This window comes from Podarcis bocagei (assembly GCF_964188305.1).
Source record: "Podarcis bocagei genome assembly, chromosome: Z".
Classification (NCBI taxonomy): domain Eukaryota; kingdom Metazoa; phylum Chordata; class Lepidosauria; order Squamata; family Lacertidae; genus Podarcis; species Podarcis bocagei.
The window spans coordinates 2,110,330-2,137,074 of record NC_138140.1 but is presented as its reverse complement, the minus strand read 5'-3'; the positions used below and the strand labels follow the sequence as shown (position 1 = coordinate 2,137,074).

Genomic DNA, 26,745 nt, shown 5'->3' with positions numbered 1-26,745 from the left:
CCATGAAGGGAACTCGCATGGAGGAGGGCAGTGAGAGAGAGACTGAGCCCCCTCAGTCCCCTTCTAATAATTTAGGGTCACACACAAATATAAGTGAAAGTACTAGGATGAGCTACTCAGAATGCGTGGACCGGAAGTTCTGGCTTGGGAGTGCGGAGAGGGTTAGGGGGCTAGTGGGTGGCAAAGAATTTGGAGCTATGCTTTCATTTACTATTTGATTCATTATTTTAAGTGCCAACTTGAATAAAATATTGGGGGACCGGGCGGTGGCAAGTAAGCTAATGCTATTCTTGGATGCATCAACAGAAGTAATAGCACCACTGTATTCTGCCTCTGTCAGACCACATCTGGAATACTGTGTCTAATTCTGGGCGGCACAATTTAGGAAGGATGTTGACAAGCTGGAAGGTGTGCAGAGGGCAACTAGGATGATCAAGAGCAGGGGTCAGCAAACTTTTTCAGCAGGCGGCCGGTCCACTGTCCCTCAGAGCTTGTGGGGGGGCCGGACTACATTTTTTTGGGGGGAAATATGAACGAATTCCTATGCCCCACAAATAACCCAGAGATGCATTTTAAATAGAAGGACACATTCTTTTGTTTGTTGTTTAGTCGTTTAGTCGTGTCCGACTCTTCGTGACCCCATGGACCAGAGCACGCCAGGCACTTCTGTCCTCCACTGCCTCCCGCAGTTTGATCAAACTCATGCTGGTAGCTTCAAGAACACCATCCAACCATCTCATTCTCTGTCGTCCCCTTCTCCTTGTGCCCTCCATCTTTCCCAACATCAGGGTCTTTTCCAGGGAGTCTTCTCTTCTCATGAGGTGGCCAAAGTATTGGAGCCTCAGCTTCACGATCTGTCCTTCCAGTGAGCGCTCAGGGCTGATTTCCTTCAGAATGGAGAGGTTTGATCTTCTTGCAGTCCATGGGACTCTCAAGAGTCTCCTCCAGCACCATAATTCAAAAGCATCAATTCTTCGGCGATCAACCTTCTTTATGGTCCAGCTCTCACTTCCATACATCACTACTGGGAAAACCATGGCTTTTACTATACGGACCTTTGTTGGCAAGGTGATGTCTCTGCTTTTTAAGATGTTGTCTAGGTTTGCCATCGCCTTTCTCCCAAGGAGCAGGCGTCTTTTAATTTCGTGACTGCTGTCACCATCTGCACTGATCATGGAGCCCAAGAAGGTAAAATCTCTCACTGACTCCATTTCTTCCCCTTCTATTTGCCAGGAGGTGATGGGCCCAGTGGCCATGATCTTTGTTTTTTTGATGTTGAGCTTCAGACCATATTTTGCGCTCTCCTCTTTCACCCTCATTAAAAGGTTCTTTAATTCCTCTTCACTTTCTGCCATCAAGGTTGTGTCATCTGCATATCTGAGGTTGTTGATATTTCTTCCGGCAATCTTAATTCCGGCTTGGGATTCATCCAGCCCAGCCTTTCGCATGATGAATTCTGCATATAAGTTAAATAAGCAGGGAGACAATATACAGCCTTGCCGTACTCCTTTTCCAATTTTGAACCAATCAGTTGTTCCATATCCAGTTCTAACTGTAGCTTCTTGTCCCACATAGAGATTTGTAGCTTCTGTAGCTTCTTGTAGAGATTTGTAGCTTCTGACACTGTAGAATGTGTCCCACATAGGACACATTCTACTCATGTAAAAACACCAGGCAGGCCCCACAAACAACCCAGAGGTGAATTTTAAATAAAGGGACACATTCTACTCATGTAAAAACACGCTGATTCCTGGACCGTCCGTGGGCCGGATTTAGAAGGCGATTGGGTCAGATCCGGCCCCCGGGCCTTAGTTTGCCTAACCATGATCAAGAGTCTAGAAGCCAAGCCTTATAAGGAACAGTTGAAGGAACTGTGTATGTTTTGCCTCGAAAAGAGGACACTGAGAAGACAATTGATAGCCATCTTCAAATATCTCAAGGGCTGTCCCATGGAAGAGGGAGTGTGCTTGTTTTCTCCCGTTCTGGAAGGTAGGAACCAAATCAGTAGCTTCAAGTTACAAGAAAGGAGATTCAAATTAAACATCAGGAAAAACTTTTCCATGGTAAGAGGTGTTGGACAGTGGAACAGTGGTTAGAGAGCCAGTGTGGTGTAGTGGTTAAGAGCGGTAGTCTCGTAATCTGGTGAACCGGGTTCACTTCCCCGCTCCTCCACATGCAGCTGCTGGGTGACCTTGGGCCAGTCACACTTCTCTGAAGTCTCTCAGCCCCACTCACCTCACAGAGTGTTTGTTGTGGGGGAGGAAGGGAAAGGAGAATGTTAGCCGCTTTGAGACTCCTTAAAGGGAGTGAAAGGCGGGATATCAAATCCAAACTGTCTCCCTTGGGAGGTGGTGGACTCTCCTTCCTTGGAGGTTTTCAAGCAGAGGTTGGATGGCCATCAGTCATTGAAGCGTCAGTTGAGAGTCCCGCATTGGTTGGACTAGATGACCTTTGGTGGTCCCTACCAACCCTATGATCCTATGAGCCCTGCCCCACATAACTGATCAAAAGATCCAGCGCGCACACACCATTTCAATGACGATGCCCATCAACGTGAGGAGGCCAGATGCCCTCAAGTATTTTGTGGTGTCTGTGTGAAGTGACCTCGGTCCAACTCTCCCTCTCACCCAACAAAGCTGAATGTTAGATGATTCAGGAGAGATAAAATTAAGTCCCTCTTTGTGCAGCACAGAGTTAACCTAAGGGACTCCTACCCACAGGACGCAGTGAGGGCCACCAACTGAGACCATGGCTTCAAAAGAGGAAAAGAAAAGAAAAACAGATCAGAAGGCTATGAATGGCTCCCAGCCACGCTGGCTCTGCTCTGCTTCTGGGGTCAAGGGCAGTGAATGCTTCCGAATGCCAGTTCCTGGAAACCACAGGAGGGGAGAGTGCTTCTCATGATCAAATTCTGTTTGTGGGTTTCCCACAGACATCTGGTTGGCCACTGTGAGAACAGGATTCTGGACTGAGATGGGCCATTGGCCTGACCAACAGACTCTTCTTATGTTCTTATGTCATCTTCGGTTAACTATCATGCTCCCTCATGCAAATAACATGCTAATGTTTACTATGCGGGAATCAAATATGTTTGGGGTTGTTTGTGTGTGTGTTACATTATGCTTTTAACCACCAAGGCATATTACATGTCTTCATGTAGATACTTAATGCACATGCACAACGGGTGTGTAAGAGAGAGCACTCTCAACGGGATCGTTGCCCCAAGTGATATGAGAGATGGACCAAATATGGTTGGGCTTGTCATGGCCAGAACATGGTCTTGTTGAGTTTGGAGTGACAATGGCACTTCCTCCCTGCAAAGGGGGTGAGCCCGCAGAGAATGAGGCAACCTGATGTGTTCCTGAACGCTTTGGGGGATCTTTCAGTGGAGAAAGCTGGTGGTCCTGTCAAAGACCCCATCTTGCTATGGGACGGCAAGATGAAATGGGCCGCTGACACCATTCCTTCCAAGTGGAAGTTGGGAACCCAAAAGGTAATGAGCGCCATCAGTTTTTTTGCAGAAGCTAGGCCCTGAGTGCTGTGAGTATTTGCAGGAGCTGGGCCCTGAGTGGTGTGAGTCTTCGCAGGGACTGGGCCCTCGTCATGCTTGCTTTGGAGGAAAGAAGTACAGGCTGGTAGGGGTCAAATGAGGTGATGTGCTGGAAAGGCTGTGGAAGAAGGGGATCAAGTTCACTGAATGTACTCTGTTAAAGGGAAATTTAATGGAAATGATGTATAGATGGTATTTGTCTCCAGTAAAACTAGCAAAGATTTACCTTAACAATGATAATTGATGCTGGAAATGTAAAGAAAAAGAAGGTACCTTTTATCATATGTGGTGAACCTGTCCCAAGGTGTAAGACTTCTGGGAGAAGATTTATAATGAATTGAAATTTTTTTGAAATATACATTTATCAAGAAACCAGAGGCCTTTCTTCCTGGAATAATAGGTTTGGAATTGCCCAAGAAAGATGTTAAACTATTTTTGTATGCCATAACTGCTGCTCGAATTTTATTAGCTAAGAATTGGGAAAAAAAGAAGTACCAACAGTGGAGGACTGGCAGATGAAGATGATGGATTTTTCAGAGCTAGCCTGACTGGAAGAGTCCGTGACCAGAAGGAGGAAGACTACCAGGAAGAATGGATGAAATTTAAAAAGATTATTTAGTTAAGTATGTTAAGTTAAATTAATTGGAGAAGCTTGCAAATATCAGATAGGCTTAGGATTTAAATATGAATGTGATGAATTAATATGTTTAATGCTGAACTAGAAAGTAAAAAAAAAGATGTTAAGTGAATAAGTTAATTTTATAAGAATACTGGTTTTGAAAATCGTTAAAATGATATACACTGAAATCCAACCAGGGGCATATGAGGAAGTCACTTAACAATTTTACTAAGTTTGGTTTAAGTACGGTTGAGATTTATGTTTGTTTGTATATTTGTTTGTTTAAATTTTTTGGGGGGAAAAATATTTTTTTGGGGGGGGGGACAAAACCACAAATGAGGTGATGTGCTGCACCTGGAGGCAGAAGGACTAAGGTCTGCACCAGTGGCGTAGCGTGGGTTGTCAGCACCCGGGGCAAGGCAAGTAATTTGCGCCCCCTAACCCGTGGATTTGCGCCCCCTAACCCGTGGATTTGCGCCCCCTAACCCTAACCCCTAGATGTTGCGCCCGGTGCAGCCGGCCCCCCCTGCACCCCCCACGCTACGCCACTGGTCTGCACTTCACCCTGGGTTGTTCCACACCAACACGATTTCATGCCATGCTGTAGCTAGTTCCTGTTCCGGTTTGATGCAGTTATCCTGCATCCTGGCCTCCTCTGGTCACTGACCTCTGATGGACTTGCTCCTGAGTTTGGGCCCACCAGCTAGAAGGCTACCAGCATCACTGCCCACACCTTGGTCCTAATGTACCAGTCCTGGACTCTTGCCGCCCATGCGCCAGATTGTGACACAAGCAGCCCCTTGGTCCTCTGAGGAGCTCCACACTATGAAACAAGCTGGACGAGGGTTGGAGCACAGGTGGCACATATGGGGGAGGGACTTTTGGAGCACTTGAATACCTGCTGTGACCAACTCGCTATGAGCTTTGAGTCACTCCACTGCAGAGTGATCTTGACTCTACACCAGGGGTCAGCAAGGTTTACCTCGCCTGGGTCAGTTCACTCCAGCGAAGATCCCTCTGTGGGCTGGATTGCATGTGCACATGAGCATGCGCAGCTGCAATTTCCGGCGTCTGCATAGACATGATTTCCGGTGTCTCTGACTGTGCAGACGTGATTTCTGGCACCACAGAAGCAAGTCTCCGAGCCATGCTGCACCGGTTTAGCGCAGCACACAGGGATTCGCCAAGTGGGTGGCTCGTTTGGGGGGCAGCTCGTGGTCTGGTTAAACGACCTCTGTGGGCTGCTTGTGGCCCATGGGCCTTAGGTTGCCTACCCTTGAAGTACTCAGTGCCACTATTAAGCATAGCTTTTTTTGCAGGAAATTCCCTTATTCCAGCGCCATATCCCGCTGCTTTCTGCTGCTATCCCGGATTGTTAGCTATCCCGTAGACTGTCCCTGGGACAGGTGAGGCTGCTGGTCCCTTATTTTCGAGGCTGCTGATCCCTTATTTTCAAATCTGAAAGTTGACAGCTATGCTATTGAGGATATTTTGTAGAATCAGTTTCACCTTAGGCAGTCAGCTGATTTGGACAAGGTATTGGTGGCAATGCATCTGACCACATGCCCCCTTGCTCTTGTCCCTCCTGGCTTATTAAATCTAGTGGGGGGGCGCTATCTGGTTGGGTGGATGGATGTCCTCTGCAGAGAGTTCAAACTTAGTCCTGCTTCTTGATCTCTCATTGGCATTTTATACCATTGACCACAGTATCCTCCTGGACTTACACTTTGGAACTCCCTGCCCATTGATATCAGGCAGATGATGCCTTTGCTGTATTGTGTGTGTGTGTGTGCCTGCTAAAGACATTCTTATTTAAAGACTACCCAGATGTTTAAAAAGCTTGTATGAGTTTTAATTTATTTTAATCTAATCTACTGTGGGTGTCCCCCCCCCTTATAATTTATTTTTTAAATTATTTTTAATAATCATAAATAAATAAGAATAAAAATATGCACCCCACCATCGAGACCATTCCAATGTAACTATCCAACCTCCCAAAATTTCAACACCTCTTGCGATGGTTTGACCCTTTTCTGTTTTAACAGTACAAATTCACCCTCCATATCTCCTCAAAATCATTTCTCCTGCATATTCCCCGTCTTACCTTAATGGCACATGTTAGTTTATCGTTTATAGCTATACAGTCATACCTCGGGTTACAGATGCTTCAGGTTGCGCGTTTTCGGGTTACGGACACGTCGAAACCCGGATGTACTAGAATGGGTTATTTCTGGGGTTTGGCGATTTGCACATGCACAGAAGCGCCGAATCGCAACCCGTGCATGTGCAGACACGGCACTGTGGGTTGCGGACGCTGTGGGTTGCGGACGTGCCTCCCGCACGGATCATGTTCGCAACCCGAGCATCCACTGTATCCCACACCTTCTTACCATTCCTACCATCCTTCCATTTTATATTCTGCTTGCCTCTTCCACTTCCTGGCTATAATAATTCGTGCAGCTATCAATAAATGTGAACCAGGTCCTTCATAGCCTGCGTACCTTCCGCCCCAGCATAAACTGATACCAATGCTACCTCTGGACTTTCGGTCAGCTTTAACCCTATGATTTCTATTATCTCCTTAAACACCCTTTGCCAAAAAAAGTTGTACATATTTACACCCCCACTACATGTACTTTGGTTTTGACTTTTTTGTATGTTTTAAATTATGGTTGTAAATTATTAAATGATAATCTTATTGCTTTATCATTTCACCAAATTTCTACCGTCATGACTAGAGTCTTGTTCTTTTCGCAACAAACTCAGATTCTCAGGATGCTGAATTCTGGGACAAACCCAAAATGTCTGATGCCAGCAGAGAATCTGAAGTACTGTGTCCTTGGCTAATGAATGAAGCTGCATGGCAGGATTTGCACATGGCCCTCAAAGTGACTTGGGCAGGCAGTGAAGTTGAGCCACCCCATCAACTGTGCAGAGGGAGGGAGGGAGGGAGGGAGGGAGGGAGAGCTGGCTGTTGACTGCTCTCTTGCCTAGACTTGGCACCCATCTCTGCTTTGGGCACCAGCCCATCTGAGCCTGCCTGGCAGCATGAAAGCAAATCATCCCATCCGCCCGTCACCTTGGCCTCTTGGCAGCCGCATCCAAAGAGGGCCTGCTTAGAAATTTGATCACCTCTGTGGCACAAGGACCTCGCTGGGGCTTCTCTGTGGAGTCAGGCCCAGGGAAGTAACATGAGAAGATGGAGCGCCAGCGATGGATAATCACCCTGATTGAGCTTGACATCCAAATTGGCCAGTGCAAGAGAGAGGAAGTCATTTTGGGGGCTGCTCCAGAGGCTGACGCTGCACCAAAAACCTCAAAAACACATTAGGCTGGCAACAACAAAAGAGAAAGTGAGACCCACCAGCTGCCCACCTTCCTCCATGGCTGCTTCTTTGTGCAGAGTCTGGCCACCGGTCTGCCCTTGCCTCTTCTGACTTGTCATGGTGCTGCAAGATCTCAGACAGAGGTCTGCCTCTCCACTCCTGCTTCCTGATCCAGTGGTACCTTGGTTTAAGAACTTAATTTGTTCTGGAGGTCCGTTCTTAACGTGAAACTGTTCTTAACATGAGACACCACTTTAGCTAATGGGGCTTCCCACTGTTGTGCGATTTCTGTTCTCATCCTGAAGCAAAGTTCTTAACCCAAGGTACTATTTCTGGGTTAGCGGAGTCTGTAACCTGAAGCATATGTAACTCAAGGTACCACTGTACTTTTTAAATTGGAGTCCCTTGATCTCACTCCACCTTTATCTAGTTACAGATAGGTAGCCGTGTTGGTCTGCCATAGTCAAAATAAAAAAATTCCTTCCTGTAGCACCTTAAAGACCAACTAAGTTAGTTCTTGGTATAAGCTTTCGTGTGCATGCACACGAAAGCTTATACCAAGAACTAACTTAGTTGGTCTTTAAGGTGCTACAGGAAGGAATTTTTTTATTTCACCTTTATCTAGGTAAAGGTAAAGGTAAAGGGACCCTTGACCATTAGGTCCAGTTGTGGCTGACTCTGGGGTTGCAGCGCTCATCTCACTTTATTGGCCAAGGGAGCCGATGTACAGCTTCTGGGTCATGTGGCCAGCATGACTAAGCCACTTCTGGAGAACCAGAGCAGCGCACGGAAACGCCATTTACCTTCCCGCCGGAGTGGTACCTATTTATCTACTTGCACTTTGGCGTTCTTTGGAACTGCTAGGTTGGCAGGAGCAGGGACCGAGCAATGGGAGCTCACCCCGTCGCCGGGATTCAAACCACCGACCTTCTGAGTCCTAGGCTCTGTGGTTTAGACCAGAACGCCACCCGAGTCCCTACCTTTATCTACTGAGCATTTATTTGCCGCCTTTTGGTCTTTGGGACCTCAAAGCAGGTCACAAAACAAGTTTTAAAAACCATGACATTCTCTTGCAAGCAGAAGGACAGTTCCCAGTTTCTCAGGTGCAATTTGGGTTTCTGGAGGTGTTCAAGGGCATTCTACCAATGGCTACAAGGTCATGGGGTAGGAATTTTGTAACCCCTTCTCCCCACTACCTGACTTTAGTCTACCTAATCAGAAAGCCCCATTGTGGAACTTCTTTTTTCCTGGATGGGAACCCTGGGGCTCTCAAGATGCTGTTGCATCAAAGCTCTCCTTCTCTCTGACCATTTGACATGCTGGTTAGAGCTAATGGGTGTTGGGGGGCTACAGTTGTTCCCCACCCGTCATTGGGTGTCATTCCCTCCCCCTACTGTGCATGCATCAGAAACATGTGTTGAATGCAGCAAGGTCATGTTTTGCTAACAAATATATCAGACAGGTTCAGCGATACAAACCAGAGCAGATATTGGCTGCGGTTCCCTCTATGGAATGGCCACATGCTAAAACTAGGCATTCGGGCAGGGAGCTCCCACCCCTAACTACACTGGACAGCACAAACAGTGGTGTTTGTGTGCTGTAAACAGTATCCAGACAAAGGGGTTGGACTAGATGGCCCTCATGGTCCCTTCCAGTTCTCCATTTCTGATTCTAATTACTTTGCCGCCTCCACCTCCACCACCACCCACCACTGCAATGTGACCCAATGTGGCTGTAATTCATGATCACTTATGGACAGAGGGAGCTGCCTTAATATTGAGCCAGACCACTAGTCCATCTCCCTCAGTACTGCCTATACCAGCTGGGCACAGTGGTTCTCCAGGGCTTCAGACTGGGAGTATTTTCCAGTCCAACTTAAGATGTCACTGGGGACTGAGCCTGGGACCTCCTGTTGATTGTCTGCCTGGTCTTATTAGCAGACATAAAGATGCGGTTACCAAAACGCTTCTTAAAAAAATATATTTGGACCTAGTCACTATGGCCAATTATTGTCTAGTCTCAAATCTTTCATTCTTGGGCAAGGTGATTGAGATGGTGGTTGCGGAACAACTCCAGGCATGCCAGTAAGATGTGGGCTATTTGGACCCCTTCCAGTTGGGTTTCAGGTTCACCAGTATGCGTTTGATACCCAGCTCTACCTCTCATTTAAATCGGAGACCAGTGAAGGAGGTGAATGTCCTGTGGGTGTCTGGAGGTGGTTGGAGGGTAGAGGGTGGTCAATGGATTGAGGTTGAACCACAAGAAGACAGAAGTACTGTTTCTGTGGGACATGGAATGGGCAGCTGTGGGGGACTCCCAGATCCTGAATGGGGTAACTGTGCCCCTGAAGGACCAGGTGCGCAGCCTGGGGGTCATTTTGGAGGCGCAGGTCATTTGTGTGTCCAAGGCAGCTGTTTACCAGCTCCATCTGGTACACCAGCTGAGACCTTACCTGCCCTCAGACTGTATCACCAGAGTGGTGCATGCTCTGGTTATCTCCTGCTTGGACTACTGCAATGTGCTTTACATGGGGCTACCTTTGAAGGTGACCTGGAAACTACCACTAATCCAGAATGTGGCAGCTAGACTGGTGACTGGGAGCAGCCACCGAGACCACATAACACCGGTCTTGAAAGACCTACATTGGCTCCCAGTACGTTTCCAAGCACAATTCAAAGTGTTGGAGCTGACCTTTAAAGCCCTAAACAGCCTCGGTCCTGTATACCTGAATTAGCGTCTCCACCCCCATCATTCAGCCCAGACAAGGGGTGAGGTTACAGGGAGCAGAAGACCTTCTCTGTAGTCACGTCCACCCTGTGGAACGCCCTCCCATCAGATGTCAAGGAAATGAACAACTATTTGACTTTTAGTAGACATCTGAAATCAGCCCTATATAGGGAAACTTTTAATGTTTGATGTTTTACTGTGACTGATATTTTAATTTGCTGGAAGCTGCCCAGAATGGCTGGGGCGACCCAGTCTGATGGGCGGCATATAAATAATATATGCCTTTGCTAACCTGGTGCCCTCCAATTGTTTTGATCTACAACTCCTATCAGCCTCCTGTCAGCAGAGTTGAGGAGTTGAAGTCCAAAACATCTGGAGGGCACCAGGTTAGCAAGATTCTCTCTCTCTCTCTCTCTCTCTCTCTCTCTCTCTCTCTCTCTCTCTCTCTCTCTCTCTTTCTCTCTCTCTCTCTCTCTCTCTCTCTCTCTCTCTCTCTCTCTCTCTGTGTGTGTGTTTGTGTCCCTCCCTCCAGCATCCTTTGTTGGAGGTTGTGAAATAAATGTAACAACAACAACAATAAAAAGCTCACACCCTCCCCACACCCACCCCTTGGATGCTGGCGTATTCAGCTTTGGAGGGAAATGAAAGTGGATGGATCTCCCTGCCTCTCTGTATGTTCCTGTTGCTCACGTGACAAAGATGCTCCACGCCTTAGAGCAAGGGTTGGTACCTGCAGCCCTCCAAGTGATGGAAGGACCCCTAGCTCAGTGGTGGGACATCTATTTTGCACTGCATTCAACTCTAGAATTTCCATTTAGGGCTGGGAAAGCCTCTTGCCTGAAATCCTGGAGAGCTAGCTGCTGCCAGTCAGTGTAGACAATGCCAAGTTGGATAGACAACAGATCTGCACTGATAGAAAGGCAGCCAGCGATGCTCCTATCCTGAACTACAACTCCACCACCCCTGGTCATGGGCCATGCTGGCTGGAGCTGATGGCAGTTGGAGTCCAACAGCCTTAACCAGACCGAAGCCTCTCCACCACTGCCTTAGATTGGCTTGAGAGCTGAGTTTTGCAAGATGCCTTTCATCACTGCTTTCCTGTCCAAAGGGTGTCCTAAATTGGTGGATGAACTTAAGGCAGAGGCTCAAATGCCTGCTCAGAAGAGGGCAACCAAAATGATCCAGCAGTTGAAGCAATTCTTGTTGAGGTTACAATTTTGGGAGCTTTTTAGAGAAGGTGACTAAGAGGAGACTTGTTAGAAGTATAAAACATTGTGCATGGTAGGAAGACAGTGGCTCAAGAAGGATCCCGCCCCCCCAATCATGACTTGAACTTGTAGACATGCAATGAAGCTGAATGTATGTTGGATGAGTCAGGACAAAAGGAAATCCTTTTTCACACAGCACGGGATTAAAACTATGGAATTCACTCCCACAAGATGTGGAATGGCTATCAACTTGGATGGGTTTAAAAGATTAAACAAATTCATAGAGCTATTTGTGGTTCCAAGTCATGAAGGCTATGTTCTACCACAAAGAACCACAAAGAGTACCGTATTTTTCGCTCCGTAAGACCCACAAAGAGTACCGTATTTTTCGCTCCGTAAGACCCACAAAGAGTACCGTATTTTTCGCTCCGTAAGACCCACAAAGAGTACCGTATTTTTCGCTCCATAAGACACACTTTTTTCTTCCCAAAAAGTAAGGGGAAATGTCTGTGCGTCGTATGGAGTGAATGCGTGGTCCCTGGAGCCGAATTGCCCAGTGGAGAAAAGCAGATCATGTGGGGTTTTTTGAAAGAGGGAAGTGGGTGTTGAAACAAAGCCACTAATCAACAAGCGATCAGGGAGGGTGATAAGGGACGCTAGTAATAAAGGAGGCTGCTTGGGAGGGGGGAGATAAAGACAGCTAATTTGCAGAGAGGAGACAGGAAGACTAAAGCAATGAGGAGAGAAATTAGAAGAAAAGGAGGAGCAAAAAACTGCTCCAGCTAAGGAAAAGACACTAAGGCAAACAAGAGGGAAGGGTATCTGAAGTCCGTGTATCTGAAGAAGTGTGCATGCACACGAAAGCTCATACCAAGAACTAACTTGGTCTTTAAGGTGCTACTGGAAGGAATTTTTTATTTTGACTATGGCAGACCAACACGGCTACCTATCTGTAAGAGGGAAGGGAGTGTTGAAAGGAAGCAGCTGATCGGTGGGATCGGGAGGGAGATATAAAGGAGGCTGCCTGGGAGGGGGGAGGTAAAAGCCCATGGATCCTCAAGATTTTTGCATTGGGTCACCCCAAATTCACCATCAGATCACATAGCATGTCCATGGCTACAGCCTGCACCAAAAAACCCCCACACATCCACTGTTTCGTGGGGCCGCAATGGCGCAAAAACGTGGTTACAAAGCATGGATCCACATGGACCCTCATGATTTTTGCATTGGGCTACACCAAACTCACCGTCAAATCAGATGTCTGTGGCCATAGCATGAACCACCAAAATCATACATCCATATTTTTTTTCTTGTTTTCCTTCTCTAAAAACTAGATGCGTCTTATGGTCAGGTGCATCTTGCGGAGCAAAAAATACAGCACTTTCTTTGCTTTTAGTAATGTGTGTGCATTATGCTTGGCTGTGGGGCGTGAAGGCCGCTCCCTGCAAGGCCCTTTCCACCTGGCCTACGGGGCGGGCCCCAAACTCACCAGCTCCACTAAAGAGGCTCCTGGGAGACCAGAGGGACATCACCATGCCTGACAATAAATCCCAATTATTGGATTCTTTTGCCCCAACTTTTTGTGCCTGCCAAACAGCCGTGTCATGCTTATATTTTATTCTCTTGTTAATTATGCTGTTTTAAATGTGCATGTTATATTTAACTTCAATTAGCAATGTTTTCTTTAGAAATGTTTTAAGTTTTTGGTTTTTTTGGTTAACTTTATGTTAGATATGTATTCTGTAGTTGACCTACTTTATGTTTCATCTTTATGATAATGTTTTAGTTTTCTGTTAATCATGTTGCTTTGACTATATACTCTATATTTGACTTTCTTCAGATTGGTTTATTGATGTTTGATTGATGTTTTAATATTCTATAAACCACTTTGAGATTTTTCTTAAAAATATAAAGCGTATAGAAATGAAATTTATAATAATAATATGTTGTAGCAACGTCTTAGAAGCAGCATTTATTCTGTGAGAAAATACATCATTCAAGATAGTGCATGCCATCTCAATGCTTATAACCACCTACATTATATGCATGATTTAAAGGATTTTAATTTATTCATCTCAGCACTCAACATAAACAGTGCAGCCTGACAAGGCAGCAGTAGCAAATGTTTAAGTGCCTGAGATTCGCCCTCGCCATTGCCAGAGTTGGATGTGTGCTAGGATTCTGCAAGACGATAGACACTTGTGCAAAATCCTGCTTCTTGGCTATCTTTGCTGTCATCTAAAACACATTAGGTGACTTTAGCTTTTCCAGATGGAAGAAGCTTCAAGCTGTAAGGGTAATTCCAGGTGACACTGAAGGAGTCAGTGGGGTGGCTGAATTTGTTTGTGTTTGTTGGGGGGGGGGGGACAACGACACACAACTTCAGTACCTTGTACACCTTCTTGCTGTTCCCCCACCCCAATGCATAATGATATGAAGGAGTAAAATATACCAGTGAGATCAGTGTGTATGATTTGGGGGCAGAATTGGGACCCTTAAGTTTGAAAAGGCAGAAAACGCCCAGTTTTGCTGCATTCACAAGCATTTCACATTAGACTATTTTGCTTCAAAAGGTGCACTTCGAAAGTCTGCATAAAGTTTATTCCTGTACAATCATTAGAAAGTTTTGATACATACACCCAGATGAGCTGACGTCGGCAGAAAACCCAGCACAGAAATCCCACCCCATTCTTGCCAGGATTCAGGGTTGTGTCCCCAAGGTGCCAGGCACAGGAGACACCCGGCTGGCTCAGCTGCGGACGTCACAGATGCTTGTCAAAGATACTGTTTTCTAGCCTACTAGCTGCATCAGGATTCTGTATCTTCAGGCTGGAGAAATACAGCAGGAGTGTGTTTGGTGTGTCTGTGAGAGAGAGTGAGAACTCACACGTATATCTGGAGTCTTGATGCAGAACTAGCCAGAGGAGTAGATGCTTCAGGTTTTACTACTGAAAACAACCTTGGGTTCTTTACAGGTCTGGAGATGGTGTTGCAGTCCCCCACCATTGTCACCACCATCACCACCACCAGGAGAGGATTTGCTCCCACGTGCAAATGGAAGATGCAGGAGAAGGTTCTGAAAAGCCCAGGATGCCACACTCTATGGGGAGGCAATGAAGTCCCATCCAATACAGTCCGCCTTTCATCCTGGTGGACCTTTGTTAGTGCCAGAAAGGGACATTGCCTCTGACAGCAAATCATCTCTTTGACTTCCAGGCTGCTTTGGAGTATGGGGCAATCCGTTTTTTGTCTGGTGGCTTAAAGTAGGAGTATGGCGCTGCCGGTGGGAACTCTGCATCCGGGTTCTCCGCCATCATCTTCAGCTTGGCCTCAATGGCTTTGATCTTCGTGCTGACACTGTGGAGGAAGCGAAGAGTAAATCTGGTTGAAACGTCAGCCTGTCTGTCCTGGGCCTTGATTTAAAATCAGAATCTAATGTGGATGGGGGCTTAGAGCTGGAGAATCATGTAACTGTCCTCATCATTATTACTGATTCGTTCGTATCCTGCCTTTCCCCCCAAATTGGGACTCAAGGCAGCTTACCCAAATTAAAAACAACACAGATAAAATGTATAAAAGATAACAGTTAAAAAGGAATCAAGCTCTAGTAGAATTAAAACAATTTTTAAAAACCTATTAATATACAGAGAACAAAAAGAAAACAGCAGTGTTAAAGCTCTTTCCTTTAAAAAGTGTCAGATCCCAAAGGCCTGTCAGAATAAAACTGTGATGACCTACTGGCTGAAAGCCAAGGAGGAGCCAGTCTAGCTTTAGGCAAGGAGATCCAAGCTGTCTGGGGGCTGCCACCACTGAGAAGGCCTTCTTCCGTGTGTCCCCCCCCCCCCCAAGCATGCCTGTGAGGGTGATGGGGAGAAGGACCTCTCTTGAAAATCTCAGAGCATGGACAGGCTTTATGGGAGGATACAGTTCTTCAGACAGCCTGATCCTAAGCCCCAGCGGGCTTTCATAACCAGCATGAGTACTACGCACCTCTGGGAGCTTCAGAGTTGTTTTTCTTCAAGGATAGTCTTTGCAAAGCTACCTGATAAGCAGCTTCTGAAGCAAAGCGAGCTCTCAAAAACCAATTGGTGTTCTGGTGCCAGAGAAGGGTGGGGTATTTAAAAAGGCAAAATGCTATATTGCACCTAGTGCAGAACACTGTTGCCCACCTGCTGACAGGTACAGGGTGGTGAGAATACATTGTATCCCTGCTAATTTGTGGTTTCCAGGCCCAGTTCTGGAACTCCAGGTGCACCCTATTCATTCACCAAACATTTTCCCCAGGGGTGACCCAGCATGTGGTCTGGGGATCTGCCGTGTATTCTGAATTTGTCTTATGAATGGAATTGCACTGCTGATTTGATGCTGTTGACCGCCATGGCATTCCCGCCCCCTGCCCCTGCTTAAAGTTAGTGCTCCTTAAATTTTAAAAGAAGAAGAAATAATCTGAGGTGCTGTTTTGGGCATTACAAACTCTCATTCAGGAGGTGGGGCACCCTGCAGCCCTTTCTGTAAATATGTTTTTGCTAGACTGCAACTCCCATCACTCTTCACCACGCTGGCTGGGGCTGGTGGGAGTTGAGTCTAAAATGCCTGAAGGGTCACAGATTCGCACCCCCCCGCCTCCCCCACACAGTAATGCACCTTGTGGAACACTTTCCTGGGTTTTCTGCTGAAAGGCAGCCAAAAAATATTGTAAAAATGAACTAAAACTCACACCCAGAACTTGGAAGCCCAGGGCCCAATGTAAAGCAGCCATCTGGATGCCAGCCTCATCTAGGACTATGGGGCTGGGGTAAGGTTCGAATCTCTCCTTGGCTACAAAGCTCTTTGCCTCCCAGCCTAACCTACTCCGCAGGGTTGCAGTGAGGATGGGGAGAGACAGCCAGGATCCCGTGGCACTGGATCCATAGTCCTGGATCCAAAGAGCTACCTCAGGTTCACTGGAATGGGATTTCTGATTCCAAACAAAGACACTGAGTACCCTCCCCACACACAATCTGGTATCAGATCACCAACTGGTTTAGAAAAGCCAGTTAATTTCCACAGTGAATGGCCATACAGTGAGGGCAGGGGGTATGTAGTTTGCTGCTGCTGTGGAAGCAGACGTTCACAAGCCTAAACTTCATATAAATTTCATATAACTGACTTTTTATTTCTAGTCTTTGTATACAATATTGTTGTTTTATTGCTATGGCCGATGGCTGATGCAAATAAAGATTCATTCATTCAGAAGTTCACAATGTTGCCCTAAGTAACACAAGGGGGACTTGAAGCAGCAGGGTGGGCTGGCAAGCTCAGGACCAAAATAAGGACTTCTTCACATAATGTTTAAAGTCTTGATAGCTTTAAAAGGGGTTTGTATATAAACTGATTGAGGATAAGGGTTTGTCCACATACAGTATGGAACCTCCATGTTCAAGGCAGTCTACCTCTGAATAGCAGTCACTGGTATTCAACAAGAAGTTCCTGGCTTGTGGGTTTCCCAGAGGGACCTGGATAGCTGCTGTAGGAAAGAGGCAGCTGGATATGGGTCTGATCCTGTAGGCCGCTTCTTAAGGTGTCTCCAGCTGAAGCTGCACCCCCCCCCCCCCAAATGCATACAGCATGTTGCAGACATGGTAAAAGCACAATTCTCACCTCAGATTAGACTGGGTTGGCTCTGAGCTGGATGAGGGTTCCAGGCTGATGGGAAGTATCTTTTCATTCTTGTTCTGGTCATATCTCTGGGAAATTAGGGGTGTTGGTGGAAAGAGAAACAGCAGAAATTATTTGACAGGAAGGGAAACAGGCCCAACCCACAAACAAGCAAAAGGAATACTGTGGGCGCTCAGGTTGCGATCCAGCGCTTCTGCGCATGCACAAAGTGCAATTTAGCACTTCTGCGCAGCCACTGAAATCCGGAAGTAACCTGTTCTGGTACTTCCGGGTTTCGGTGGTCCGCAACCCGAAAAAACACAACCTGAAGCGCCTGTAACCCGAGTTATGACTGTACAGGGAAATGGGAGGGGCTGCCTGCTCTTCTCTGAACTGGGAAGACGGTCGGGTTCTGCTTACCTTGACCTGGGCATGAGCCCACCGCACCACCAGCTTTTTGGAGAGGGCCAGCTTGCCATTGAGGGACTGGATCGCCTGCTCAGCTTCCTGCAGGAGAAAAACACCGTCAGGGAATGAACCCCTTTCCCAGGGGCTTCAGCTGAATATTTCTGGGCAGTTACTACTCTGAGCAGCTAATGGGTAGTGCCAGGCTTTTGAGGGAGGTTTTCATTTCAAAAGGGGACAAGAATTAAAGGGGACAATAGGTGCCCAGGTGCTGAGTGGCCTGCAGGATACACCAGACTTTTAATCTTCCCAGCTGCTCTTTGTAGACCCATCAAATTGTAAAGCTGGAATCATGGAACTGCAGAGCTGGAAAGGAACTCTGAGGATCATCTAGTTCAATGCCCTGCAATGCAGGAATATGCAGCTGCCCCATACAGGGACCAAACCTGCAACCAGGGCATTATCAGCAACACACTCGAACCAATGGCCATCTAGTCCAACCCCCTGCAATGCTCAGAAAGCTCCACTCAACACTTGAGTGCAGTTTGCAGAACCAGAACAGAAGGCAGTCAAGGAGTGTTTTTTAAAACGACCAATGCACCATTCCAAGACACACAGCAAATCTGTATCGCCTCCAATTTTCCCAAGGCAACCCTGCTGGCAGAAAGGCCGGCAAAAAAAGATATAGCTCCGAGGGCAGGAAAAATTGCTATACGATGAAACTCCATTGGGGAGGCAGGAACAATAAAAGAATGTCTATGGGAACCCCCCCCCCCAAAAAAAAGGTTTGTTGGAGGGCACCAGGTTGGGGAAGGATGGCCTACTACAGTCACCTGGCACAGCCAAGCCTACATCCCCACCAGAATCCTTAAAGCTTCGGAATGCTCTAAACTGAGTGGTCCTCAGCTTTGGGGATGGGGACGCAGAACAGTGGCAGAGCCCTAGATTCAATCCACCTGCCTGCGTCCCTGGAGAGCCACCTTTCCTCAACCAGGTGCTCTGCAGATGTGGTTGGGACCCCAACTTCCACCAGCCCCAGCCATGGATGATAATGTTGTAGTCCAGCAACATCCGGAGCAAACCAGGCTGGGGAAGCCTGGAATAGAGACTGCTGGACTAGATGAGGCAATGGCCTGACTCAGGACAAACCAACCTACCTGCTTGGTTTCAAAGTTCACAAAGCAGTAGCCTCTAGGCTGCCCTTCCAACACGCCAGACTTGTGGAAAAGGAAGTCAAATTGCTTCACCTTGCCAAACTTCTGGAGGAGCTTGAGAAGGTGGTACCTGGAAGGAGGAGGGGGGGAGAGAAGGCAAGGTGATGACCTCTGTTGGTTAAGAGGGTTTGAGTGAAAAAGGAAGGAGGACAAACCACTAGGCCAAGCAGCTCCCAGCTTGTTGCTTGGGAATGGGAAAAAATGAAGTTGTGCCCAGTATGTGTGTGTGTGTGACCAAGGGGATTTAATTAGTTAGTTCTATGTCCTGCTTGACTGCAGAACCTCAAAGCGGTTCAGAAAAAGAGTGAAACAGTAAGATTATTAGTAAAAACAATCAAAGCATTAAAAAAAATTAAAACTAGCAATAAATGAAAAATGCATTGGCATTATAAATATATAAATATCTAAACAGCAACGTTTTAGCAGATACCGAAAAGAGTGAAGGTGCCTGCCTGTTATCAACAGGCAGGGAGTTCCAGAGCGTAGGTGCCTCCACACCAAAAGATTGATTTCTCACTAGTCTTATGTGCCAACTGTAAGTGCCAGTTCTTACAGACAGAAGCAGTCGAGTGGCATATACAGGGTAAGGCGATGTTGCAGGTAATCTGTTCCCAAGTTATTAAGGGCTTTGTATACAGATGAGTGAGAGCTGAGGACCGTTCTAAGGGTGGGGCAGTTCACACGGTCCAAGGCTGCTGTGGCCTTCAGCAGCCAAATTCAATGCAGTGACCTTGTAGACACACGGTGCCAGGCAGTTCTCTGAAGCCCAGTACAAGGAAGGACATTCCGGGAACTGAAGCGATCTCCCAGGCCAGGTTGCTACAGATGTGTTCCTGGAACAGGAAGGAAACAAGGGCCAACTCAGTTTGCCCTGGCCCAAGAAGACCCTAATGAAGTGGTGGAAGAAAAACAGCCGCCGGGTCTTATGGTGTGGACAGGTAGTCCTCACACTTTCCTTGAGGTGGTGTGGCTGGAGAGGATATGATGGAGGCAGAAAGCAAAATCTATCCAAAAAGCCCTTTTAACAAAGCCAGAAAAGTACTGGTGACTTTTTCTTCTTCGTTTAAAACTTTGGAGAGTTGTTGCTCCCAAACGTTTTGGGGCCGCTACCCTATTGGTTCCATAATCTTGGTCCCCATAAAAAGCATTGTTCAGAACACTGTCCTCACCTGAAAACACAAACACCTTTTGCCACTTGGCCGAGAGAAGCACACACCTAGCTCTCTCCTTTAGCAAGTCCTGTTGGGGTGTCTCATTTAAATGCATGTTTGTGCGGCTGTGCGTCAACCTTGATTTCATCAGGATTCACCGCGCATCTTTCCCTGCGGTGTCTCCACTGAGCACAGCTGGAAAGCGATGAAGCCTCAGGGACATCGAGCTTAAATGATATGCCGGATTTTGCTGGGTTGGTGAGAAATGCTGAACTGAAAACAATTTAGAATAGCACCGCAGTGTTCATACATGGGCAAAGATAGCAATGTCCCTCTCCACCCTGATGTTCATTTCACACAGGGATTTCTCCAGTTGGCAGAGACAGGGTTGTCCACATGAGAGAGGAAGAGATGGTCAGGAAACTGAATCCTGAGCACTGAAGTGGAAGCCCTGGAACCCTGGCCTAGCCAAGGCAAGATGAGCCAGAAACGGAAATATGAGGAGCTGTAGGTCAATGATAGGGTCCTTCCAAAGGTTGTTGGACTCCTACTCCCATCAGCCCCGATGAACATCCTACACAAACCTACCTAGGAGCTAGCCCCACTGAACTCAGAAGCTTAATTCTGAGTAGACTTGCATACGATTAGGCTGTTAAGTACATAAACCACTGGTACTCTTGAAAGCAGCCAGGGAGCCTACAAATGTGGCATATTCACAGATGGGCCATCAAATAAGCCAAAGGATGTTCTGGGCCTGAACCCTAATAATTAATACCAGCCTGTTGTTCTTAGAATCATAGAATCATAGAGTTGGAAAAGACCACAAGGGCCATCGAGTCCAACCCCCTGCTAAGCAGGAAACACCATCAGAGCACTCCTGACATATGGTTGTCAAGCCTCTGCTTAAAGACCTCCAAAAAAGGAGACTCCACCACACTCCTTGGCAGCAAATTCCACTATCGAACAGCTCTTACTGTCAGGAAGTTCTTCCTAATGTTTAGGTGGAATCTTCTTTCTTGTAGTTTGGATCCATTGCTCCGTGTCCGCTTCTCTGGAGCAGCAGAAAACAACCTTTCTCCCTCCTCTATGTGACATCCTTTTATATATTTGAACATGGCTATCATATCACCCCTTAACCTCCTCTTCTCCAGGCTAAACATGCCCAGCTCCCTTAGCCGTTCCTCATAAGGCATCGTTTCCAGGCCTTTGACCATTTTGGTTGCCCTCCTCTGGACACGTTCCAGTTTGTCAGTGTCCTTCTTGAATTGTGGTGCCCAGAACTGGACACAGTACTCCAGGTGTGGTCTGACCAGAGCAGAATACAGAATACAGGTCTTTAACCTGTTGCCTTCAGTTTTTCTGTTGTTATTGGTATTGCATAGGTGTTGATGTTACTATAATTTTTAGCATGTGATGTTTAAGTGAAAAGTCACACACTGAAACACACACACACACACACTGGAAGCTGATCACAGAGGCATTAACTAGCACTCAGTTCCCTTGAGTCACAAGAAGACAGTTTCCTGGATTCATCACCAGCCTGGAATTCTGCATTTCTCCCTCATCTTCCAGTTCTTTACTTCCAGTATTTCTGAATGCAAGGAATTATTAAAGAGGCCCAGAAAGAGTTTGTGAGCAACTGGAGAGCTGCATTGTGAAGAAGGAACAAGAAGCGAGGCTGTTGGAAATTCCTGGAGCATCTTGATGGGCTACCTGGGACGAGGCAGGGGAAGGGGAAGGTCACAGCTCTGCTGCGGGCTGCAGCCAGGTCCCCATTCCTACTTCCTGTCATCCAAGGCAAGTGTGGGACAGCCCGTCCAAACCCCGCTTCCTTTTCCGTCAGTCTTCCTCCTGGCACCCTAAGAGCTATTCAAACACTGAGTCAAGGCTTCCTCTGAACAATGCTGTCCCAAGGATACAGGGAATGGTCCTAGCCACATGCTAAAGCCATTAAGGCTGGGAATCCTGCCCCACTGGGAACCAGCAAGCTGTTGTTAGAAGATGCTGTTTGCTGAGCAAAGCTTATCAGGATGGATCTCAATGCAGCAGGCAGAGCTGTGGCGTAGCTGTGCCTTTTCGAAGGCACCCCCCCCCCAAAATTGAGGCAGCGGCTAAAAAACAATGCTCTATCTAAAAGACAGTAACATGCACTCCTATGTAAGAAGGGCATTTTGCAAGGGGCAAACTATGGCATCAATGCAACTTTGGTAACAACCATAACCCTCCCAAATGGAAGTCAGTGCAGTTTAAGCAAGGTAGGCTGGGAATGAAGGGGAACGCTTTGGGTTCTTCGCAGTAGATAAGCAAAGGACTGTTGACTCACAGTTGTTTAACAAGAGCATAAACAAAAATGCCTCCACCACTTTTCTGAAAGAGAAAAAAAGCTTAGGGAAAAAACCTGGAGTGGATTTGTGTGTTGAAGGGCTAAGAGCTGAGCTCTAGTATTGAAAACAAATCCCTAGTCCTGAGCATGTGTGGTCATAGACAGGAATATTGCCCCCACTTCCAAGTGCCTGTGTCCTTGTCTCCCCATGCTCCCAGCCTTCCTTTTTCACCAAGCTCTGGTCAGTGGACTACAACATGTGTGTGTGTTGGAAGAGGGGGGTGGCAGGCCTTAATTAGAACTTAGGAACTGAAACAAATATTTAGAATACTGGACAGAAGCAGGCTAGGAACAGCAACTAACATCCCACTCCAGACAGTGGTTTTGGTGCCGTTTCAGCCAAAAATGCAATGGAGTCTAGCTGTCCAAAGTTCCTCCTCCTCTCTCCCCTCACCCTCTGCTACTCCCCACTTGTAAAATAGAAATAGGGACGCGGGTGGTGCTGTGGTCTAAACCACTGAGCCTAGGGCTTGCCAATCGGAAGGTCGGTGGTTCAAATCCCCGCAACGGGATGAGCTCCCGTTGTTTGGTCCCAGCTCCTGCCAACAGTTCCCATCATCCCTAGCTAGCAGGGCCAGTGGTCAGGGATGATAGGAGTTGCAGTCCAACAACATCTGGGGACCCAAGGTTGAGAAAAGCTGCTCTTAGTGTTTCCTCTTAGGCGCTTACTTTCAACATGTGAGCAGGTTTTGCTGCTAAAGGAGCACTGGCATGTCTGGAGATAGGAAACACATACATAGGCAACTTTGGAAAAGAAAATTATGAATTCATAGAGAAGTTTATCAGTGGCTGGTAATCATAAATTCTAAATGGAGCCTCTTTGTTCAGAGGCAGTCTACATCTAAATACTAATGGCCGGATGACAATAGCAGACCCTGTGGTGGATTTCCCAGGGGCATCTTGTTTGGCTGCAGAGAGCAGGTATTAGATGGACCTACATTCTGATCCAGGAGCCAGGTTCTTCTTATGTTCTAGTGGGAGGGCATTTTCTGGATGTCCACAGGGGTCAACAAGCACCTGACAAAGGCAAGGTTTGAAGCTAAGCACCCCACCTTTTCTAAGTCCAAGCTCCCTTAACAATTCACTCAACACCTCTGACTCTGGAGCCCCAGATCTACAGATGCTTCAAAATGTCAGATTTTACAAGGTCAGGCAAATGAACTTCAGTTCCTAGATGCTGGGGTCAGAATTTTCAGGGAAAGAAAACTGTCTTGGATGTTCCCTGCCTTGTAAGGTATATGGAAAAACAAAAACAAAAAAACCCAACAAAACCTGGAATGCCTCTGTTTGGCCAAGTACAGAACCTGAAATCCCTAAGGGGCAGGTCAACCAGGTCTAACATGTACTTTTCTCCTTGCACACCTCCTGGGTCTTTAATTCCCACCCCCAACTTTCCAAACAGGCCCTTCCCCAAAAGGCCCAGGCAGCCTGTCAATTGAGCAGTGCTCACAATTACTCACCCCCAAGAAGCCACAGCAATATAAACACTGGGCAAAAAATGGTAATTAATGCAAAAACTGAGAAGAGGCCAGCCAGTGCAGCGCTGAATGAGTCGCCTGAAGAGGGCATTACGTTAATGATGGACTCCACTTAGAGGTACGATTATGAGTGCTGCCGGGCTGAAAGGAACAGCACTTGGAACAAAAACCTCAAGGCACTTCCCGAAACACAAGAAGCCGGGCAAAAATTGCTTCCACAGCTGAGAGGCCCACAATATCCGGGCGATAAAACAAGAACAGCTACTTGGAATGCATAAATTGGAGATTGTTTTGTAAAGTGTGTTGCGGGGGTGGGGTGGGGAGAGGAAAGACGGCCACCAGAACCCCTGGCCCGGCACATCTAATATCCCTCTGAGCAATCAAGCTCTCCTCCCTCGGCGTTTAATTGCCCCACTTCAACTTGCTCAAATGTGTTAGCACGCAATTTAAACGCGCTAATCATTTGGAGGCCAAGGGAATGTCAAATGCACACACTTAAAGCGTTCGCCGCCACCAGAAATGGGACTGGGGTGTGCACACAGCTGCGATTATTAGAGAAGCAGCTCGGAGGAAGCCCGAAGGGGCTTGGGCCAACGGAGTTTCTCTCAAGGCACTGTCAGCCACCAGGCCTCGCCACAGTCACAAAGGTTGACCCAACTACACTTGGTAAGAAAGTTACGGCCGTTCCTAGATCAAGTTAGCTGGATCTCAGTTGCCCATGCACTGCTAACCTTATGGCTGGATTACTGAGATGTGCTCTATTATGAGGCTACACTTGGGGGTTGGTCTGGACGCTGCAGCTGGTGCAGAGCATGGCAGCTAGGTTGATTGTGGGAGCAAACGACTGCCAGCATATAACACCTTGCACTCAGGATTTGCACTGGCTGCCAATTTACTGCTGGGCCAAGTTGAAGGTTTTGGTACTAGCATGCAAGTCCCTATACAGCTCAGGACCAAGTTACTCAACAGACTGACTTATCGCTTATGCACCCAATAGTTCACTGCAGTCCATGGAAGAGTCTCTCCTGCAAATTCCAAAGATCTCAGACGCCCACTCCACAGTAACTTGGAGCAGGGCCTTTTTAGTAGCTCCTTTGTGCTGTAGAATGGCACTCCTGTTCAAGATACAACAGGTGAACACTTTCTGGAAACAGCTGGAGACATTTTTCTTTCGACTGGTTTTCCCAGCTGGATGAATGGGTGTTTACCACCAACGTTAGTATTTTAGTCTTGTTGGTTTTGTGTTTTTAAACTACTTTTATTTTGTGTAACTTGCCTTCAGATGGCAGTTTAGAAGACAACTAATAAATTAATTATGGTGCTGGAGGAGACTCTTGAGAGTCCCATGAACTGCAAGAAGATCAAACCTCTCCATTCTTAAGGAAATCAGCCCTGAGTGCTCACTGGAAGGACAGATCCTGAAGATGAGGCTCCAAGACTTTGGCCACCTCCTGAGAAGAGAAGAGTCCCTGGAAAAGACCCTGGTGTTGGGAAAGATGGAGGGTGCAAGGAGAAGGGGACGACAGAGGATGAGATGGTTGGACAGTGTTCTCGAAGCTACTAACATGAATTTGACCAAACTGCGGGAGGCAGTGGAAGACAGGAGTGCCTGGCGTGGCATCCGTGGGTTCACAAAGAGTCAGACACGACTAAACAACTAAACAACAAATAAATTAACTGTAGTGATGAGGATGATAATCCCCTAGACTCAGCCATTGGGATAACAAATATGTAGGTAAAATTGGCACAGTGGACAGGAATTAAACAGAAAATTAAATGCTAGCAGAAGCCGAGTTCAAATAGCAACAAAACAGAAACGATGGTGTGTTTTCTTTTTCTTTCTTTTTTTTTTGGAGAACCCCCTTCCTTTCCTGCCACTCAAAAGCTAAATCCCAAGCCCCTCCCTTCCTTGCCCCTCACTCACTCTGTAATTTTGGGGTCGAGGTTTCCGATCCACAAGCGATGTCCATCCTGCAGGGCCCCTTCGGACAGGATAGATGCATTCTCCAAGCGCAGGCTCTGCGTGGGAGGCACTGCGGTCGCCATCCGCACCTGGGGAGGTGGAGAGACGAGGAGAGTGCGTTTGGTGGGGTGAAATTGAAAAAGGAAGAGGTTGTACGCCCAGCAAGATTATCAGAATTATGAGAAAAACCTTCTCAATTATGATCTCTTGCTGATATTTAGAGTTTCACTTCTGAATCTGCTCCCTATGCCAAGGTCTAGCCCCAGGAAACATCACTGCAAACTTGGGTCTCCATATGTTTTTGAACTACAATTCTCATCATCCCTGACCACTTGTACTGCTAGCTAGGGGTGATAGGGGTTGTAGCCCAAAAACAGCTGGACCCAAGTTTGGGAAACCCTGCTCTAAACCATAGCACCACCACTTCCTAGTACCAGCAATTTAGGGATAATGATGTTGATGACAGTTATGATGATACAGCAGACTGTTATTGTACACAGTGCTGGTAAGCCTGCGTAAAGCCCTCCTGATGTCACTGAACTGCAATTGCCATCATTGCTACCAGAGCTGACGGGATCAGCAGTCAAAAAAAAACATCTGGAGAGCCACAGGTTGCTCATTCCTACTTTAAAGGCACCTGTAGTTTACATCCAGGTGACAAAGGCTAAACACTCCTATCCACACTTAACCTGGGAGTAAGAGCCATTCTGTTTACCAGGACATTTTTCTAAGTAGACACGTAGAAGATTTCACTGAGAAGGATTGTCTATTTGTTTTCCTTTCCTTTGTGTTATGACTTGCTAGTGTTGTTTTCTTTCTTAGGTTTCAGTAATAAAATTTATTTAAAATAAAATAAAAATTATTGCCTACGCCCACAAATCTACCCAAATGCCCAGGTTGTCTTTGCGTCCCATCAGTGGGTGCCTCTCCAACCAACCAGAGAAGGGTCTTCTTAGTTGTGAGGAGCCATCTGTGAAACGCCCCCCCCCCCCGGAGCAGCTTGCCTGCTGCTGCGGTCTAATGCTCCATAACATAATATTTTTTAAATAATCAAAAACTCAAATAAAGAAAGAAATGCCTGTTT

The 26,745-nt window shown here is 46.9% G+C and overlaps 1 protein-coding gene across 2 annotated transcripts in view; it reads right to left on the bottom strand.

The window, feature by feature from the left end:
- Positions 1-14,004: 14,004 nt before the first annotated feature.
- RBM18 (RNA binding motif protein 18) overlaps positions 14,005-26,745 on the bottom strand; it is a 15,178-nt gene continuing 2,437 nt past the window's right edge. For both annotated transcript variants that reach the window (XM_081179866.1, XM_081179867.1), the window contains exons 2-6: positions 25,623-25,750; positions 18,630-18,756; positions 17,488-17,574; positions 17,071-17,156; positions 14,005-14,787 (exon numbers count right to left, since the gene is read on the bottom strand). In XM_081179866.1, the coding sequence (XP_081035992.1) occupies positions 14,628-14,787; positions 17,071-17,156; positions 17,488-17,574; positions 18,630-18,756; positions 25,623-25,750 (588 nt within the window). In that variant the 3' untranslated portion in view covers positions 14,005-14,627. The remainder of the gene's footprint in view (positions 14,788-17,070; positions 17,157-17,487; positions 17,575-18,629; positions 18,757-25,622; positions 25,751-26,745) is intronic.